General features: G+C 37.4%; 1 protein-coding gene and 1 long non-coding RNA gene across 2 annotated transcripts; both read right to left on the bottom strand.

Moving 5' to 3' along the window:
* Positions 1-18: 18 nt before the first annotated feature.
* On the bottom strand, positions 19-5,610 carry LOC122296421. Its single transcript, XR_006238510.1, has 3 exons — positions 3,741-5,610; positions 3,050-3,210; positions 19-2,776 (listed from the first exon to the last, which is right to left on the bottom strand). It is a non-coding gene; the product is annotated as an uncharacterized LOC122296421 (long non-coding RNA).
* Positions 5,611-6,651: 1,041 nt separating this feature from the next.
* On the bottom strand, positions 6,652-9,806 carry LOC122296970 (disease resistance protein RPV1-like). Its single transcript, XM_043106764.1, has 3 exons — positions 9,447-9,806; positions 9,286-9,338; positions 6,652-7,210 (listed from the first exon to the last, which is right to left on the bottom strand). The coding sequence occupies exons 1-3, from the start codon at positions 9,804-9,806 to the stop codon at positions 6,652-6,654; spliced, it is 972 nt and encodes a 323-aa protein (XP_042962698.1).
* Positions 9,807-18,318: the final 8,512 nt, after the last annotated feature.

An 18,318-nucleotide genomic window follows, 5' to 3' on the forward strand; every position in this document is an offset into this window, starting at 1 on the left:
GAAGAATTTAACTAGAGTCAAAAGTTACTAGCTAAGCATTTGACTAGTGCACTTAAACTAAGAGGCTAAGCCTCTTATTTATAAGCTTTGAGAGCTTGCTCCTTCCCATTTCCCACCCATGTGGGACTAACCAAAGGAGCAAAAAGTCCAACAGGAAATTCTCGACTCTTCAATAGCTTTGCAAAGAGTTGGAGAAATTTCTTCTCCTCTGCTAAGCTCGTCTTCATCTATGTAAGTATTGATACCCTTCTGACACAAAGCGTTGTATAGATGAGCAGTAAAATTAGTGCGAGTATCTTCACCTCTAAAATTCAAGAATACATAGTAACTCTATCAATCAATGGAAGAAGAGGAAGGGGAAGAGGTTCCTTCAGAACACATGCAGGAAGTAATGTATGTAAGGCTGATTACTGCTCACCAGAGCAAAGTGAATCTCCCCATATTAAAAAAAGAAGGTGAAGCCGCACAACTCAATCTCTAGTACAAATAAAAGAAAGAAGAAAGCAGACAAGTTGGGTCACAGGCCATAAAACAAAGATGATCGACATCTTCTTAAAGTGTCCAATGCACTCGAGGAAGGAAGCTAATTATTTATGATAAATTATGAGGTTGATTTTGGATGGTCAATTAATAAAACAGCAACAAAATACAGCTCAATTAAAATAAACTTTAACATGTCAAACATGTAGTTTGTCAGATATGAACTATACATGCAAGTCGATCAAAGTGACATGGGATTTTGACTTTACAGGGAACAAAACTGTGAATTCTATGTTCTTCAAACAACATTATCTGCTTGCCAAAAAATGATGTTCGAGTTGGTACTTGATCAATTTGGTCTAAAGGACACAGAAAGTACTAGAATTTTCTTTTAAATTCAGCATGACATGATTAGACAGGAAATGAGATTCCAGTTCATTCAGTGGCTACGATCGTATATGTGCTGTACAGCTAGAATTTAAAACGTGAAGCTGCTCATGAGTTTTTGTTGGGGTCAGAATTTTAGACTGATAAAAGGGTTATAAGATATATCTGGTGTGGAAGTTTTTTTAAGTTATATATATATGGTGAATAGACTTGCACCTTTCTAGGTGCAAGGAACCTTTATTAAAGGTTGGAGTATCTTTGATAATATAGCTCTTGCTCATGAATTCGCTCTTAGTCTCAATAAAAAAGTAAAAAGGATGCAATTTGATGGTTAAAATGGACATGGAAAAAGCTTATGGTAGACTTGAATGGAGAATTTTATGGATATGTTTGGCCTTTGGTTTTTCTTTTATACACTGACGACATTGTTATCTTCCTTAATCAATCCAATAAATCCTGGAATGGTTTATCTGAAGTATTGAGTAAGTGGAAGGAAAAAATGCTTTTGTTTCTAGGAAACATATTATGCTGGATGAAACTGGTTTTTTAAGGATAATCTGTTTCCTTTTACGTATCTTGATGTACCTATTCTCATTAAAAGGAACAATGTTGGAGCTTCTGTAAGGGAAATTAAGGAATAAGCTTGCTGGTTGGAAGTCAAAGTTCTCGTCTAATGGGGGAAAATTGGTCTTGATTAAGCATGTTTTATCAAGCATGCCAATTCATTTGCTCTCGGTTCTGAATGTGCCCAAATTAGTTTTGAGGTTTGTTACCATGCTCAGACTTTTTCTCTTTGGGGAGATAGAGAAGGTAAAGAAAAAATGGGTTGCTTGGGAAAAGTATGTCACCCTATTAATGAGAGAGGATTGGGTGTGAGGGAGTTTAATGAAATAAAGAGAGCATTACACATGAAGTCAGCATGAAATTTTATATATGGGAGCTCGATGCTCGTTATGACCCGTCTTTTTCAGATCCAAACACCCGAATCCTTCAAAGAAGCAGCAGCCATCAAATATTGATGGCTTAAAAAGTTTATGTGGTTGGCAAGAAGGTTTGAAACTTAAGAGGTCATGCCTTCATCTGGGTGGAATTTGGTTAAATTACAGGACCATTTAGGATCAGATTTGGCATCTCAGATTAATGCTATACCTTATTGTCCTAGGAGGGGGGAAGATACACATGTAAAGGCTAATAAGGAGGGGTGTATTCTTTTAAATCTAATTTCTTGGTATAGATGGGCATGGTGTCAAGTTTTACCCACCAAGATCTTCGGATATAGCGAAACTAATCAGATTGCAGATTTTTTTGCTATAGAAGATGCTAAAGAGAATTCTGGGCTGTGTTTGGATAGGTCTAATCTTCCTGATGCAGTATGGGTGGTTGATATTAGAAAAAGCTGATTTTGCAAATTTAAGATGTAAATAAGTCTGTTTCAATATTTCGTTGTTCTGTATATGTTGCTGTCCAACTTAGTGGGAGTTTTTGAATGAGATAAGTGGTGTTTTCTAGTTTTTCAACTAAGTGTGTTTAGCAGAAACTTGCTGCAATAAGTATATAGAAGAAAATTTTCAGGGCAGGACAAAACTTAAATTCATCATGCAAGAAATAAACTAATGGCTATAATTAAATGACCAAAGTGAAAAGCTTACAAGCTAAGCATGAAGATTTCCCCACTTTTGGCAAGATTGACGGTTACCTCCAAATTGTTCAATCTTATAAATAACCAGAGAGAGAGAGAGAGAGAGAGAGAGAGAGAGAGATGGATGACAGTAGCAATAGTGTAGTGGTCTTAAGATTCAGCTCTTATAAACATACATGCCATTCATCCATCTCAAACAAGTCGAAGCTCTAACTCCAAATCTACCTTTGGATCATCATAGTCCTTCACCACCTTATCTGGAACAGGTCCCTTGAAAATTAAGACATGTTACATCAGTGCACATGTTGTACAGTTCCCTAAACCCAGAAGTTGAGATCAATAGAGTTGTGTTACCATAATCCCAACCAACCAACATGAGCAATACAGCCAGTACATATGCAACCCCACGAGTAGATTCATGGCAATTTCTTAACATCATATATGAAACAAATGACAACATCTGATTTCAAATTTTCAATGGCCAATACCAAATCAAGTCTTAAAGACTAGTGAGAACAAACAAAAATTAAACGAAAAACTCACCTGAAATTCCAAAGAAACAGCAACAACGGGGGCAGGCGATTTAACAAAGATAGCCCAAAGCAATGCAAATAAGCATCCTAGAAAGGCGAGATTATTAAAATCTACGAAATAATATTCTTCACAATCAATGTGGTTGTCCTCTTTCTCAATGCACATGCAACCTGAGTAGATTAAGGGAATTTTAACATCAAATAGTAACAAAATGACCACCTTTATTTCATTGGCAAAGACTAAACATATATGGTCATTATTCCAAAGTAAAAAATGGTATAAACATACGAGTTCTACTATATATAATCACTTTTACGCACTTTTTACACACTTTATTAATGTGATTGTCGGCCAAAACAGCTATTTTATATTAAAAAAAATGAAGCAGCCAATCACATTATTAAAATGTACAAGGAGTACACAAAAATAATTGCACATAGAGTTTTAGTAAACATATATGGTTCATCGTACACAAAACTTTATGGGCCTAAGACTGGGCAATGGCCAAAAAAAAAAAAAAAAAAGAAGAAGAAGAAAAAGGTTCGGAGTCCTTTGAATCATTGTAGTCCTTCTCCACTTGATCTGGCAGTTTAATGCCCGAAGTTTAAGAATATTAGGTGATTTTTTTCATAAACTTAAGTAGTAATCCAAAAATATCATCCGAGAAAAGAACAGAGAATATGAGGGGCGACTTACTCACCTGGGGTTATCATTAATTGAATTGCTGTTGATCAGGAGTTTTTGCAAGATCGGCTTCATCTATTTTTTTTTATTTGCTCTCCTTTCATTCTTGTATACCACTTTAGCTCTGTAACTTTTATAAAACGGCACCATCCCACGATAACTGGGATAAAATTGAACTAGCAGATTGTCCAAAACCTTAAGTTCAAAAGATTGTAAATTGGAGCACCCCACCCATACAAAATATCCAGTCCTATTTTCCTTTTTGTGGAAACCACTATTAACCAATCGCACCTCTTCTTGAATACGGCATACATGATTTGAGCTGTTAGTGGTTATCTTAGTAGTTATTTTAGTATCAACAATATCAGTATCATCCCAGATTGAAACATCTTCTTTAAAAAATATTACGACATATAATACAATTCCACTTATCTCCTCCAAATAGTGCGGCCCCTCAATATCTATTACCCACTCTTCTTTTTCCAGACTAGTAGCATCAACTGTAGCATCATCAATATCACTCTTTCCGCCTGAAACACCAACCATTAAGAAAAATCCTTTTATCGTCTTCCAAGGCCGCGGCCTCTCGGTATCTATTGCAAACTCTTCTTCGTCATCAGGCCACTTTACCATTTCTTTAACTTTTAAAAAATCATGAAAGTAACTCAATTGATTTTCCGAAAACAAAGTAGCATCATAACCATATTCTCCCTGTTAAACCAATATCATCATCATCATTATCAATTTAATTTCAGTCATGCATGCATACTATTAAAAATGAGATCGCAAAGACATACCTTCCACAATAATAAAGCATTTTGCACTTTATCATTCCATATATTCTCATGCATTTTGTAGCAGCCGCTCAATTCGATTCTTCCTAGCGATTTGATGTGGCTTCTATTGAATTCTAATATTTTTGATACTTCCGGAAATATTTTTAATGACTTGCATCCCCTAGCATCTACTTGTCTTATATTTGGTGGAAGCTCTGGTATTTCTTCAAGTTTACAACAACAGGCCAAGGTAAGATTAGTTAGTGTAACGGATTCTTTGATGCTCTTGGGAAGGCTAACAATTTCAAGTCCCAATAGAGATAACAAATCCAAAGTGGCCGAGGAATTAAACATGGCAAATAAACTACATAGTGGAAAGAAATTTGATTCTGATTGGGAACAACTAATTTGAATATTCGGTACTTGTAATGCAGTGCTCCCATTTCTTGAATTTGATATCTCATCTTCCATTGTTGTAGAATCATTAGGCAGATCAACGGAATCATGTCCACCCATACAAAAGAAGTGTAAATATTTCAACGGGATGGAAGCAATTGGGAGAAGCATAAGGTTTTTGCAATCCAATAGATTTAATGTCTCAAGTCCAACGAGGTTCTTGATGAAGGGAGTTCTTCTACTGCAGTGCTATATAAACTCAATGTCCTTAAACATTCCATTTTACACTCGATTTCAGGAAAATCACTGAGGCTTGAGCAACTCCCAAGATTAAGCTCAAATAAAGATCTCAACTTAAGGCTTCTTGGAAGAATTTGGAGTTTAGAGCATCCATCAAAATCCAACCTGGAAAGATTTTTCAAAGATCTAACCGAATCATGCACCTCAACTAATCTTTTACAATATTGGACAATCAATTGTTTCAAATTTGAGATGCTTGAAAGATCAGGAATATTTTTTAAGAATTTACAACCATAGAAAGTCATTATCGTCAAATTCTGTATAAGAAAAGAAAAAAAAAAGTTTAATGGAGTTTATTACATAATTTAAATAAAAAAAATAAATCATTGATTATTATAATTGTATACGTACCTTGGGCTTGAATCCATCCCCTAACTCCTTGACCAAGCTATCACGCATGTTAAAGACAATGAGTTTCTTTCTCTGGAAATCATGTGGCAAAGGCTCTGCAGGATATTTATACCAATCAAGGACTCTTAACTTGTTGGAGAGGTAATTGGGTCCATAAGAAAAACGTGCATTACAATTTATAAAGACTCAAAGTCTTTTCATATGTCGAAATGCATCCGGATGCAAGCTTATCTCCTTATCACCTTTAGGTAAATCTAATACTATGCCTTCAATTTCATTTGGCCCCTGATATAAGAGAATGCATATATAAAGAGTGTCAACAAAATTAGTGCATAAAGTTGTTCATAAATTACAATTTGCTAAAGTTAATAATATTCAAGTTGATGGTATATTATTTCATAAAAAATACTACTCTCTCATTATCTTTACATGCTATTTTTCAATACTAAATATTCACGTGTTAAAATATAAAAGATTGTCTTTTCTTTCCCAACTTATGTACACTACTCTTTTAACTTTTCATAAAACAAATGCTAGCTACAAGAGACAGTAGGCACTAAATTAAAAAACTATTCAGATATATATTTGAAACGAAAAAGGACATTTATATAGTACTTAATTTAGTGATTCATCTTAATGAAAAACAAATTCTAATTATAACTACAAATTCATCCTTGATCATTTAAAGGATTTTTCCACTAGGCCAGGTATTAATTCATAAGTCAATATTTTCCACTAGATTTCTCTTTTATAAAAAGGAAATAAATGTAAAACCCAAGAATTTCTTTGTGACTCTTACCATTCTTTGAACACTTGACGAACATCCTCGTGAAACCACAATCTGCTGCGTTTGCTAAGATCTTTGGCTAATTTTTCTCGAACAATTTCTTGACCCATATCTCGTAGCAAGTCATGCATCCAAAAATATTCATAATTAAAAGTATAAATAAGACACTTGTCTATTAGCCTCTGGATACCATGAACCGGAAAAAAACCGCAACTATCAAATATTTCCATGACCTTAGCCAAAGGTTCTCCTTTGAGGAAAAATGCAATATCAAGAAACATGTCTTTCTCATTATCTTCTAAACTATCATAACTTATTCAAAGTATTCTCTGAATGTTTTGGTTGGGAATGCTTTTATACTTGTCCAATGTACTTTTCCATTGATGTATACTTCGGCCTTTTAGATCCGAACCTAGCACTGTTGAAGCTAGTGGAAGACCCTGAGCATAGTTTGTTACTTGTTTGGAGAGATCAACAAAATCCTTCAATGGTTCGTTTTTCTCGAAAGCATACAAGCTAAACAGTTGAAGAGCTTTATTGACATTCAAAGTCCTCACCTCGTATTTTAAATCAACTTTAGAGTTATCTAGTAAATGTTGATCTCTTGTTGTTATGATGACTCTACTTCCTGAACCAAGCCAAGCACGATTTCCAGCTAATTTTTCTAGTTGGACCATTTCATCCACATCATCAAGAATGAGTAGAATCATTTTAGATTGAAGTCTATGCCAAATTACACCGATTCCTCTATCAACATCATTAATATCCAATCTTGTTCCTAAGATCTCTGAAAGAAGTGTATTTTGTAGCTGAATAAGACCTCCCACTTGTTTTTGTTGAGGAAAAATGAGTGTATTGACATATTTTTGTGAAAACCTGTGTAAAATAATGTTGTAACAAGTGTTGTTGCGGAAAGGCTTGAAGTGTGCTCGTTATTGGTCAAAACAGATTTCTTCGCTTGACCCTCGCTCAACAGGGCGCTCGAGCGAACTCAAGCAGATTGTACCGCTCGACCCTCGCTCGACACTGAGCTCGAGCGAACTCAGGCAGATTGTACCGCTCGATCCTCGCTCGACACTGAGCTCGAGCGAACTCAGGTAGATTGTACCGCTCGATCCTCGCTCGACACTTCGCTCGAGCCAATGTTCCAGATCACTTACAATTTAGGGTTTTGAAGCGCCTCCTTTGATTGGAACTATAAATAGAATAGCTTAACTTCTGTTCTAAGGGTGGAGAATCAGAGCAAAAACCTAAGGGTCTCCAAGAACGTTTTAGAGCAACATCTCCCCCACTTGGTTGATTATCTCTTGGATAAACACTTCTCCACCACAACACACTCAAAATCAACTCTTACATGAGTCCATTGAAGTGGACATATTTGTTGGCCGGAAGAGTCCGGAGTTGCTGTTGATGCAGAGATCGAGAGGTTCTCGTGGGAAGCTATAGAAAGGTCAGAGTTCTGACACTACATGCGTGTAGAGATCGAGTGGGTCGCTTGTGGTGTTGCAAGCCAAGTTTAGCTACCACAAAGGTTTTGTGAGTGTCTCTAAATTGGTTGTAACGAACTAAAATTTCTATAGTGGATTTGAGGTGGTGTCTTACACCCGGAGTGGTTTTAGATTTTGAAGATGTTCTTCAAATGAGTTTTCACTCCGTGATCAAAATCATGTGTTGATTATTTGTGTTATTTGATTCATTTACTAACTACTTGTTTGACTAATTGTCAAAAGGCCATAAAAATTGGATTACACCTATTCACCCCCCCTCTAGGTGTAGTGTCGTGTAGAACCACTGCTTTTTCAGTTTTGATGTTTCTCTAATATTTCTTAAGAAACAACTTCTTTCAAATTGAGATGAAATCTGGTTATAAATATCATTTGAAATAGTCTTCTTACCAATTCCACCGGTTCCAAATATCCCTACCACGTGTATAATATCATCCTTTTGATACTTAAATGCTGAAAAATGTCTTGTATATGCAATTCTATCCCAATTGGATGCTTGGCAACGCTTAAAGGTATTCGACTTACTATTTTTGGGTTCATCTACAAAATAATTTTTTGGATAAATTCTGACTCATCATCCGGCCTATCAATAAAAAAGAGAAAAAAATTTAAAGAGTTAGACATTTCATGACTTGAGTTAAAGTATATATTATTTTTCCTTCCTTAAATCTGAATATTTTAATATTAGATTGTGCATTTGTCGTGACCTTGTGCCATTGTCAGACTTACAATTTCATTCTTTTGTATTTGTTTAATTATAACATACTTTTTAACTAATTAGTTTTCCCATTGTCGATCTGTCCCTTCCTTAAATCTAAAACGTATAATTTAAGAGGGCTTGCAAGTCTTTATATCTAGAAACAAATTGAAACTAAAAGCCACTACTTATTTAAAGTTGTTTTGAATTTCTTGTCATCAGTCCAAATTATCTTATTCTTTATATGACCCAAATAATAAACAATTCCCACCGTTTTATTAATTATTTTTTTCCAACTCTCATTGAACAGTTAATTGATGGACGAAATTCCACATATATATAAATATATATATATATATATATATTCCTCTATTCCTTAGCTTTTGCTTGTTATTCATCAAAAGACGTCACAAAGGGCAAAACGAACGAAAATATATGTATTTCTTTGAACTATTTTATGTTCTTCTATTTCTTCAATAAACTTTATGTGAAACTAATGTGGTAGTGGTAGTTGATATTAAATCCCTAAATCAGAAAAGATTTGTAAATTAATTTTACTATGTTTTGCATAAAGTTCAATTCCAAAAATAATAATAAACATAAAATACTTTTCCTTTTGTATGGTATTTCATCTTTACTAATTTTCCTGATGCCAATTCTTGAATTTGTGTCAATTTAATTGCCCCATGATAAATATCTCAATAGCATCATATATATGCGCACACAAACATATGATAGGCAAAGCTTACCGGATGGCTAAATATTCCAAACCAGACAAATTGGCTACTTCTTCTAAAGCTTCCTTCCAGGATTCCATTAGTGGCTTTATGTCATCCTTGATTTTCTTTCCAAGTTTAGTGAATGCTTCTCCAAATCTTCATTTTTGTTCGCGTACTTCCAATGGTTTTACCTTATAGAATATCGGTAAAACAATTTGTTTCATTACTTTCTTACATTCAAGAATCTTCAATAGCTCGTCTAAGCACCATCTAGATTCTACATAGTTTTTATAGAATACAATGATTGAAATTTGTGACTCTTCAATAGCTTTGAAAAGTTCTGATGAAATTTGTTCTCGTCTTTCAAGGTCGATGCCATCCATGTAAGTCTTGATTCCACTTTGACGCAAAGCACGATTTAGATGAGAAATAAAGTTGTGACGAACATCTTTACCTTTAAAGCTCAAGAATACATCATGATTCCATTGAAAAATGGAAGGAGATGAAGAGGAGGAAGAAGCTCCTAATTGAAAGGCAATGGAAAAAGTCATGCTCGCAAACTCACAGTATGCGCTATTACTATTTACCAAGAGGTCCAATTATAGAGTTGTGTTATGGCAAATAAATAATGATAGAGAAGTCATGGGTAGAAACTTCTCGGCAACTTCCTGGCAATAACGTTGACCATGGGTAGAGAAGCCTCTGGATACCATGAATTGGAGAAAAACTGCAACTATCAAATATTTCCATGACCTTAGCCAAAGGTTCTCCTTTGAAGAAAAATGCAATATCAAGGAACATGTCTTTCTCACTAACTTCCAAACTATCATAACTTATTTGAAGTACACTCTGAATTTCTGGGTGGGGAATTGTTTTATACTTATCCAGTGCGCTTTTCCATTGATATATATTTCGACCTTGTAGATCTGAACCTAGCACTGTTAAAGTTAGTGGAAGACCTCGAGCATATTTTATCACTTGTTTAGAGAGATCCACGTAATCTTCAAGTGGTTCGTCTTTCTTGAAAGCATACAAGCTAAAGAGTTGAAGAGCTTCATTGTCATCCAAAGTCCTCACCTTGTATTTTGAATCAACTTTAGAGTTATCTAGATATGTTGATCTCTTGTTATTATGATGACTCTACTTCCGGAACCAAACAAAGCACGATCACCAGCTAATTTTTCTAGTTGGACCAAGTCATCCACATCATCAAGAATTAGCAGAATCCTTTTAGATTGAAGCCTATGCCAAAATTACATTGGCTCCTTTACCAACATCATTAATATCCAATTTTGTTTCTAAGATCTCAGAAAGAAGTGTATTTTGCAGCTGAATTAGACCTCTCGCTTGTTTTGAAGTTTTTCTAATATTTCTCAAGAAACAACTACTTCCTTCAAATTGAGAAGAAATATGGTTATAAATATCATTTGAAATAGTTGTCTTACCAATTCCACCGGTTCTGAATATCCCTACCAAGCTTATAATATCATTCATTTTGATACTTAAATGCTGATAAATGTCTCGTATACAAGACTCTATCCCAATTGGATGCTTGGCAATGCTTAAAGGTGTTCGATTTACTATTTTTGGGTTCACCTACCGAATGATTGTTTGGATAAATTCTGACTCATCATCCCTATCAATAAAAAATAGAAGAAAATTTAAAGAGTCAGACATTTCACGCTAGGTAGATGACATATATTGAATATGATTGAGTTAAAGTAAATTATTTTTCCTTATTTTCTGTCATGTGACAGTAGTGTATTATGATGTCAAAGACTAGCCCGCTTTCTCCTTCCAATGTTTCAATATTATATTGTGCATTTGTCGTGACCTTGTGCCGCTGTCGACTTACATGATTTTCATTCTTTGGAATGTATTTATAACAAACTTTTTAACGACATTTTTTCCCATTAAATCTGAAACGTATAATTTAAGAGTATTTGTGAGAACAAATATATTTCCTGCACGTGTTTTTCTATTTCTTCAATAAACTTTATGTGAAACTAATGTGGTAGTGGTAGTAGATATTAAATCTCTGAATCATAAAGGATTTATAAATTAATTTTACTATGTTTTACATAAAGTTCAATTCCAAAAATAATCATAATTAACACAAATTACTTTTCCTTTTGTATGGTATTTCATCTCTTTACTAGCTTTCCCAATGCTAGATGCTATATTTGTGTCAGTTTAATGGTCCCATGATAAATATCTCAATAACATCATATATATGTGCGCGCGCGTGCGCACAGACACACACACACACACACACACATATATATTTATATAGGCAAAGCTTACCCGGCTAAATATTCCAACCCGGACAAATTGGCAACTTCTTCTAAAGCTTTCTTCCAGGGTTCCAGCAGCGGCTTTATGTCATCCTTGATTTTCTCTCCAAGTTTAGTGAATGCTTCTCCAAATCTTCCTTTTTGTTCTCGTATTTCCGATGGTTTTACCTTATAAAATATCGGTATATAGAACAATTCGTTTCATTATTTTCTTACACTCAAGAATCTTCAATAGCTCGTCTAAGCACCATTTGGATTCTACATATTTTTTAGAGAATACAATAATCGAAATCTATGACTTTTCAATAGCTTTGAAAAATTTTGGCAGAATTTGCTCTCCTGTTTCTAGGTCGACGCTATCTTTGTAAGTATTGATTCCACTTTGACGTAAAGCTTGATGTAGATGAGAAATAAACTTGTGATGAACATCTTTACCTCTAAAGCTCAAGAATACGCAACATGATTCCATAGATGGATGGAAGCAGATGAAAAGGATGAAGAAGAGGAAGAAGCTCCTAATTGAAAGGCCATGGAAGAAGTCATGCTCTCAAACTCTCAGTATTCGTGATTAGTATTTACCAAGGGGTCCAATTATAGAGTAGTGTTATCGCCAATAATAAATTACAGAGAAGTCATGGGTAGAAACTTCTCGGCAACTTCCTGGCAATAACGTCGACCATGCATGCTAATTAACTAGCAGGCTAGGCAACTTCTTGGCATTAACGTGGTGAAGTAGTACGTACTTGGCTGTTGCTGAACAAAACAAGAAGATAAGTGTAAAAATAAGAAAGTCCAGAATAATAGAATATTGACAGTATTGCAAATGTTGTAATCTCCCTCAATATGGATTGGAGGAATTGTATTCATGTATATATAGAATTACAAGAGTTGACTATACAGCTGTAGCTTAAGGTGTATACAAGGAAACTAATAACAGAGAGATGATGTATACAAGGAAAGGAATAATAGAGAGATATTGAGCAGCAATCACGGGAGCTGGTCTGGTGCAAGATCCATAGCAGTAGCCGAATCCATAGTTGCCTTATTACAAAAAATGGAAGGAAATTAAATTAACAATAATAATTCACCATTCGATTGGTCCAATTTGTCATATTCATTGTCCATTTGTTTTCAATTTTTCTCTTTTGTCGCGGGAAACCATAGAGAATCCACTACTTTTTATATGCGCTGGTGAATGGAAGCAGCCCCCATATGATCGAAGCCAGCAGAAAGCAACCACCAGTACTTTTCCATTTTAAAAACACGTACAAGATATATAACAGAGCTAGCTATAAATTATTCGAACGATCTCATTCCATCTCATCTTAAGCCAAATACCATTCAAATATAAATATTTTTTAAATACCATTCATCCCATCTCAAATAAATATTTTTCAAATAAATTATTCAAACCGTCTCATCCCATTTCATCTCAACATCCAAATACCATTCAAAGACAAATACTTTTCAATTTTAAATTTTTAAATTTTTAGCTTTTTCATATAGCCATTACCTATGTTGCGCCTAAAACCGCCCAGAAATCACACCCACAATAGATAGAGACAATATTTAAGTGGTTCGGCAATTTGCCTACGTCCACTGAGCGGAAACACTATATTCAAAACAACTCTATCTCAAATGGCACACTACACACACTCTCTTGCTTCTCTCTCTCAATGAGATGGTTTTCCCTTCATATGACCTCTCCTATTTATAGGAGAGGCTCAACCCATCTCCCTCCACATATGTGCTGGAATGCACAAGCTAAACACTCAATGAAAGCACTTAGTGAGGAATATCATCATGTGAATTGGACACCACCAACACATGGGCACACATAGTGGATGGCACACACAAGGTGGGTGGATGGCACACATGGAGTGGTCCCTCAACAATCACCCCCTCCACCCAAGTGTGCCACATTAGGATACTACATATTGTATCCTTCCAATGATTTCATCCTTTTATCGAAATGTTCGTTTGCCATGAGAGATCTCCGCTACCAAATGCGCCCTAAGGCGCCAATGCACCCGTGGGTGCTCAGAAGTATGAGATATTAATCAAGTCCAAACAGTGTTGGAACTTGATCCCGGTGACGACCTTTGTCAACATATCTGCTGGATTATCTTCAGTGCCAATCTTCTGAAGTAGAATGTCCCCTTCTTCCAATATCTCACGTACGAAGTGGAAACGGACATCTATATGCTTTGTTCGAGAGTGATATACTTGATTCTTGGCCAGATGAATTGCACTCTGACTGTCACAGTAAACGGTAACCTCTTGCTGCTTAAAGCCCAAGTCTGTTACCAATCCCTGTAACCAAATGGCTTATTTCACGGCTTCTGTTACAGCCATGTATTCAGCCTCAGTTGATGATAGTGCAATTGTCGACTGCAAAGTTGATCGCCAACTAACTGGTCCTCCAGCCATAGTGAACACATATCCAGTTGTCGATCGGCGTTTATCAAGATCACCTGCATAGTCTGAGTCAACATACCCAGTTACTAGACTATCTCCACCCTTCTCGAACTTCAAACCAATATCTACGGTTCCTAAAATGTACCGTAGAATCCACTTAGCCGCATGCCAATGAGTCTTTCCAGGATTATGCATATAGCGGCTAATTAAGCTAACGGCCTGGGAGATATCAGGTCGTGTACACACCATGGCATACATTAAGCTTCCTACAACACTTGCATATGGGACATTTCTCATGTAGTCCCGCTCTTCATCAGTTTTAGGAGACTGCAATGCACTGAGCTTGAAATATGGGGCCATAGGAGTAGTCACCGGCTTCGTCTTCGAGTCGATGTTGAAGCGTTGCAGTATTCTCTTCAGATACTGCTTCTGAGTAAGGTGAACTGTACCTTTCACCCTATCTCTGTTTATCTCCATCCCCAGTATTCTTCGAGCTTCTCCTAGATCTTTCATGTCAAACTCATGACTTAACTGAGTTTTTAAGCGATCTATCTACCCCTTGCTTTTACATGCAATTAGCATATCATCTACATATAAAAGCAAATAAATGAAAGATCCATCTGCAAGTTTTCTGAAATATACACAATGATCGTATTGGCAACGAGTGTATTTCAGATCCATCATAAAGCGGTCAAACCGCTTATACCATTGCCGAGATGACTGCTTCAAGCCATAGAGAGACTTCTTCAGACTGCATACCCAGTTTTCTTTGCCAGCTTCTTTGAATCCTTCTGGTTGAGACAGATAAATCTCCTCTTCCAGATCACCATGTAAGAAAGCTGTCTTTACATCAAGCTGTGCTAACTCCAGATCATATTGTGCAACCAAAGCTAGCAATATCCGAATGGATGAATGCTTCACAACAGGAGAGAATACTTCACTGTAGTCAATTCCCTCTGTCTGAGCGTAGCCCTTGGCTACCAGCCTAGCTTTGTATCGCACTCCATTCTTAGCAGCTTGATCATCTTTCTGATTGAAGATCCACTTACAGCCAATTGTCTTCTGTCCTTTTGGAAGCGGCACAAGCTCCCAAGTCTGGTTCTGGTGAAGAGACTGCATCTCTTCTTTCATTGCCTTTGTCCATTCAACTTGTTCACTAGACTGTATGGCTTCTCTGTAAGTGGTTGGGATCTCACCCCCTACAGCTGGTAATGCATATGTCACATAGTCTGCATAACGTGACGGTACACGTTTCTCTCTTCTCGGTCTGTTGGTTGCTATTGATTCAGGTTGTATTGGAGGTACTGTGACTGGACTATCAACCTCATCTTATTCGTGCTCTCCATTTGTTTCTCCTGAATCCTTTCGAGTGGAAAACTCCACCTTTTGCGAATCACCAGGTGTTTCGCTATCATGGCTGCATTCACTGGAATCTCTATGCTTATGTGACTTAAGCATCTCAGATTCGTTGAAGGTAACATCTCTACTAATGATCACCTTTTTAGACTCTATGCACCAGAGTCTATACCCTTTTACTCCAGTACTAAAGCCCAAGAATTTTGCTTTCTTGGCTCTAGGATCAAGCTTACTCTCTTTAGCGTGATAGTAAGCAGGACATCCGAAAACGTGTAAAGAGTTGTAATCAGTAGCATGTGTACCTGTCCACATTTCAGTGGGTGTCTTCCCGTCATTGGCAGATGCGGGTAGTCGGTTGATGAGGTGGCAGGCATATGTCACAGCTTCAGCCCAAAATTGTTTACTGAATCCAGCATCCAGCAACATACATCGCACTTTCTCTAATAAAGTACGATTCATTCTTTCTGCCACACCATTCTGCTGCGGTGTACCTCGTACTGTGAAGTGTCTTACAATTCCCTCTCTCCGGCATTCTTCCATGAAGGGATCTGAAGTGTATTCACCTCCATTATCAGATCTGAGCCGCTTGATCTTTCTGCCGGTCTGAGTCTCAACCATTTTCTTCCAATCAAGGAAGATTTTCAGCACTTCATCCTTATTCTTCATCGTATACACCCACACACGACGAGAATAATCATCCACAAAAGTCACAAACCAATGTTTACCTCCCAAAGATGCACTTTGGGTAGGTCCCCAAACATCGGAGTGCACATAGTCAAGTATTCCCTGTGTATTGTGTACTGCGGTTCCAAACTTGATCCGCCTCTGCTTCCTCAATACACAGTGCTCACAGAAAGACAGTTTACCAGTCTTGGCACCTTTGAGTAAGCCTTGCTTCACCAGTGTTTGCAAAGCTTTTTCTCCTGCGTGTCCCATACGCATATGCCACAGACTGGAGGTGTCATCATTAGTCTCATCTAGCTTCTCACAACCTGTGGAAGCTCTTCCAGCAACAGTACTTCCTTGCAAGAAGTACAAGTTTCCTCGCCTCAAACCCTTCATAGCCACCTGAACTCCCATTAGTACTTTGAGAGTTCCGTCTTCAATGGTGATTCTGAATCCCTTTGAATCCAGAGCTCCCAGTGAGATGAGATTCTTCCGCAAGTCCGGAATGTACCGAACTTCTGTCAGAGTCTTGACGCTACCATCGTGCAGCTTTAGCCGAATGCTACCTATTCCCTGAGTCTTACAGGCACTGTCATTGCCCATAAGTACTGTTCCACCTTCAATCTTTTTGAAGTCAGTAAACCAGTCCCGATTGGGACACATGTGATAGGTACATCCGGAATCCATAATCCATTCATCGGAATGACAAATGGATGATGAACTTATCAAGGAAAAATCTGAATCATCATCTCTGTCCACGACATTGGCTGTGGTGGGTTGATTCTGCTGTTGTCCCTTCAGCTTGGGACAATCCTTCTTCCAGTGTCCTTTGTTGTGACAAAAGGAACACTCGTCTTTAGCAAGCTTTCTTCCGACTGATGAACCACGTGATGTGGCTCGGGTTTTCGATTGAAAACCTTTCTTCTTTCCGGGATACCTTGACTGTGGTCTCCCCCTTGCTGTTAGCGCTTCACTTGATGTATCTTGTTGTACCTGTTTATCTTTTCTCCGGTACTCATTGCTAATTAAAGAGCTAGATACATCTTCAAAACTAATCTTTTCCTTCCCATACAATAGAGTAGTAATCAAATGCTCATATGTATCAGGCAAGGAATTTAGCAAAAGTAAAGCTTTATCTTCATCTTCGATTTTAACATCTAAATTTAACAAATCAGCAAGAATTTGGTTGTAACTATTCAGATGTTCAGTCATTGAAATACCTTCACGAAATTGGAATCTGAAGAGCTTCTTCTTCAAGTGCAAACGGCTCTCAATGCTCTTCTTCATGAACTTATCCTCCAATTTCTGCCAAAGTACCCTAGCATCTGTCTCTCTCATGACAAAATACTTTTGTTCTTTGGTAAGGCATAACCGGATTGTACTACAAGCTTGAGTATTAAGCTTCTTCCAACCCTGATCAGTCATATCGTCTGGCTTTCCTTCCAACGCAATATCCAACTCTTGTTGGATCAAAACGTCCATGACTTCACACTGCCACATGCCGAAGTTGCTTGTTCCATCGAACTTCTCAACTTCAAACTTGGCATTTGACACGGTGGACCGACGTCCAGAGCTACTGGCATTTTCAGAGCCCCTATCTCTTCCAGATCTTTCCATTTGAATTTAGAAACTTTAGACACAAAATTTCAAAATTCTAACCATACGGATGAGTCCGGAATGATCCAAATAGTTGGAAAGCACTATTTGATCGTTGAAATCGGACTCCGGATGGCTTAGATCAAGCCCAAAATGGATCTGAAAAACGGACGGTTCTGATCTGTCTGGCGCGTGAGATGCACGCGCTGTGTAGGGCGACTGGTCGGCGCGTGGGCGCATGGAGTGCACGCGCAGCAGCTCCTGTTTGCGCGTGGGGGCGCGTGAGCGAGTGTACTACACGCGCTGAAGCTCTGTTGGGCGCGTGGGGAAGTGTATCTCACGCGTTTTCGACTTCCGATGCGCGTGGGGGCGCGTGGACTACACTCTCCAACTTCTAGAGGCGTGTGCGGGCTCCTCCGGTGTTCGTTTTCGATGCCATTTGCAGCAACGGATCCGTCTTGACGAGAGGAACGTTGTGGTGTGATCAAAAGTTGATTCCGATCAACTGCAATTTTCTGGGTAGCACGAACCGAAGCTCTGATGAATTTTTACGGTAGAAATGAATAGTACCTCACTAAGTCAGTTCCCAGGAAAGATTGGAGGGTCACAATGGACACGCTTAAAATTTCCAATCTCCTAGACAGAACCTCCTTAGACTGTACGTATCCACACTACCACAAAAATCCACCCCACAAAAAGAGCCTAATTGGCTCTGATACCAATTGTTGCGCCT

This window comes from Carya illinoinensis, chromosome 15, assembly GCF_018687715.1.
Source record: "Carya illinoinensis cultivar Pawnee chromosome 15, C.illinoinensisPawnee_v1, whole genome shotgun sequence".
NCBI classification, from domain to species: Eukaryota; Viridiplantae; Streptophyta; class Magnoliopsida; order Fagales; family Juglandaceae; genus Carya; species Carya illinoinensis.

Bases quoted from the DNA above. Each gene is read 5' to 3' on its own strand.
- LOC122296970 (XM_043106764.1), bottom strand. From the start codon at position 9,806: ATGACTTTTTCCATTGCCTTTCAATTAGGAGCTTCTTCCTCCTCTTCA. The intron at 9,339-9,446 runs GTAAAACCATTG...GAATCCTGGAAG, and splicing joins TTTTACCGATATTCTATAAG to GAAGCTTTAGAAGAAGTAGC. The intron at 7,211-9,285 runs GTAAGCTTTGCC...TATTTTACACAG, and splicing joins TTGGAATATTTAGCCATCCG to GTTTTCACAAAAATATGTCA.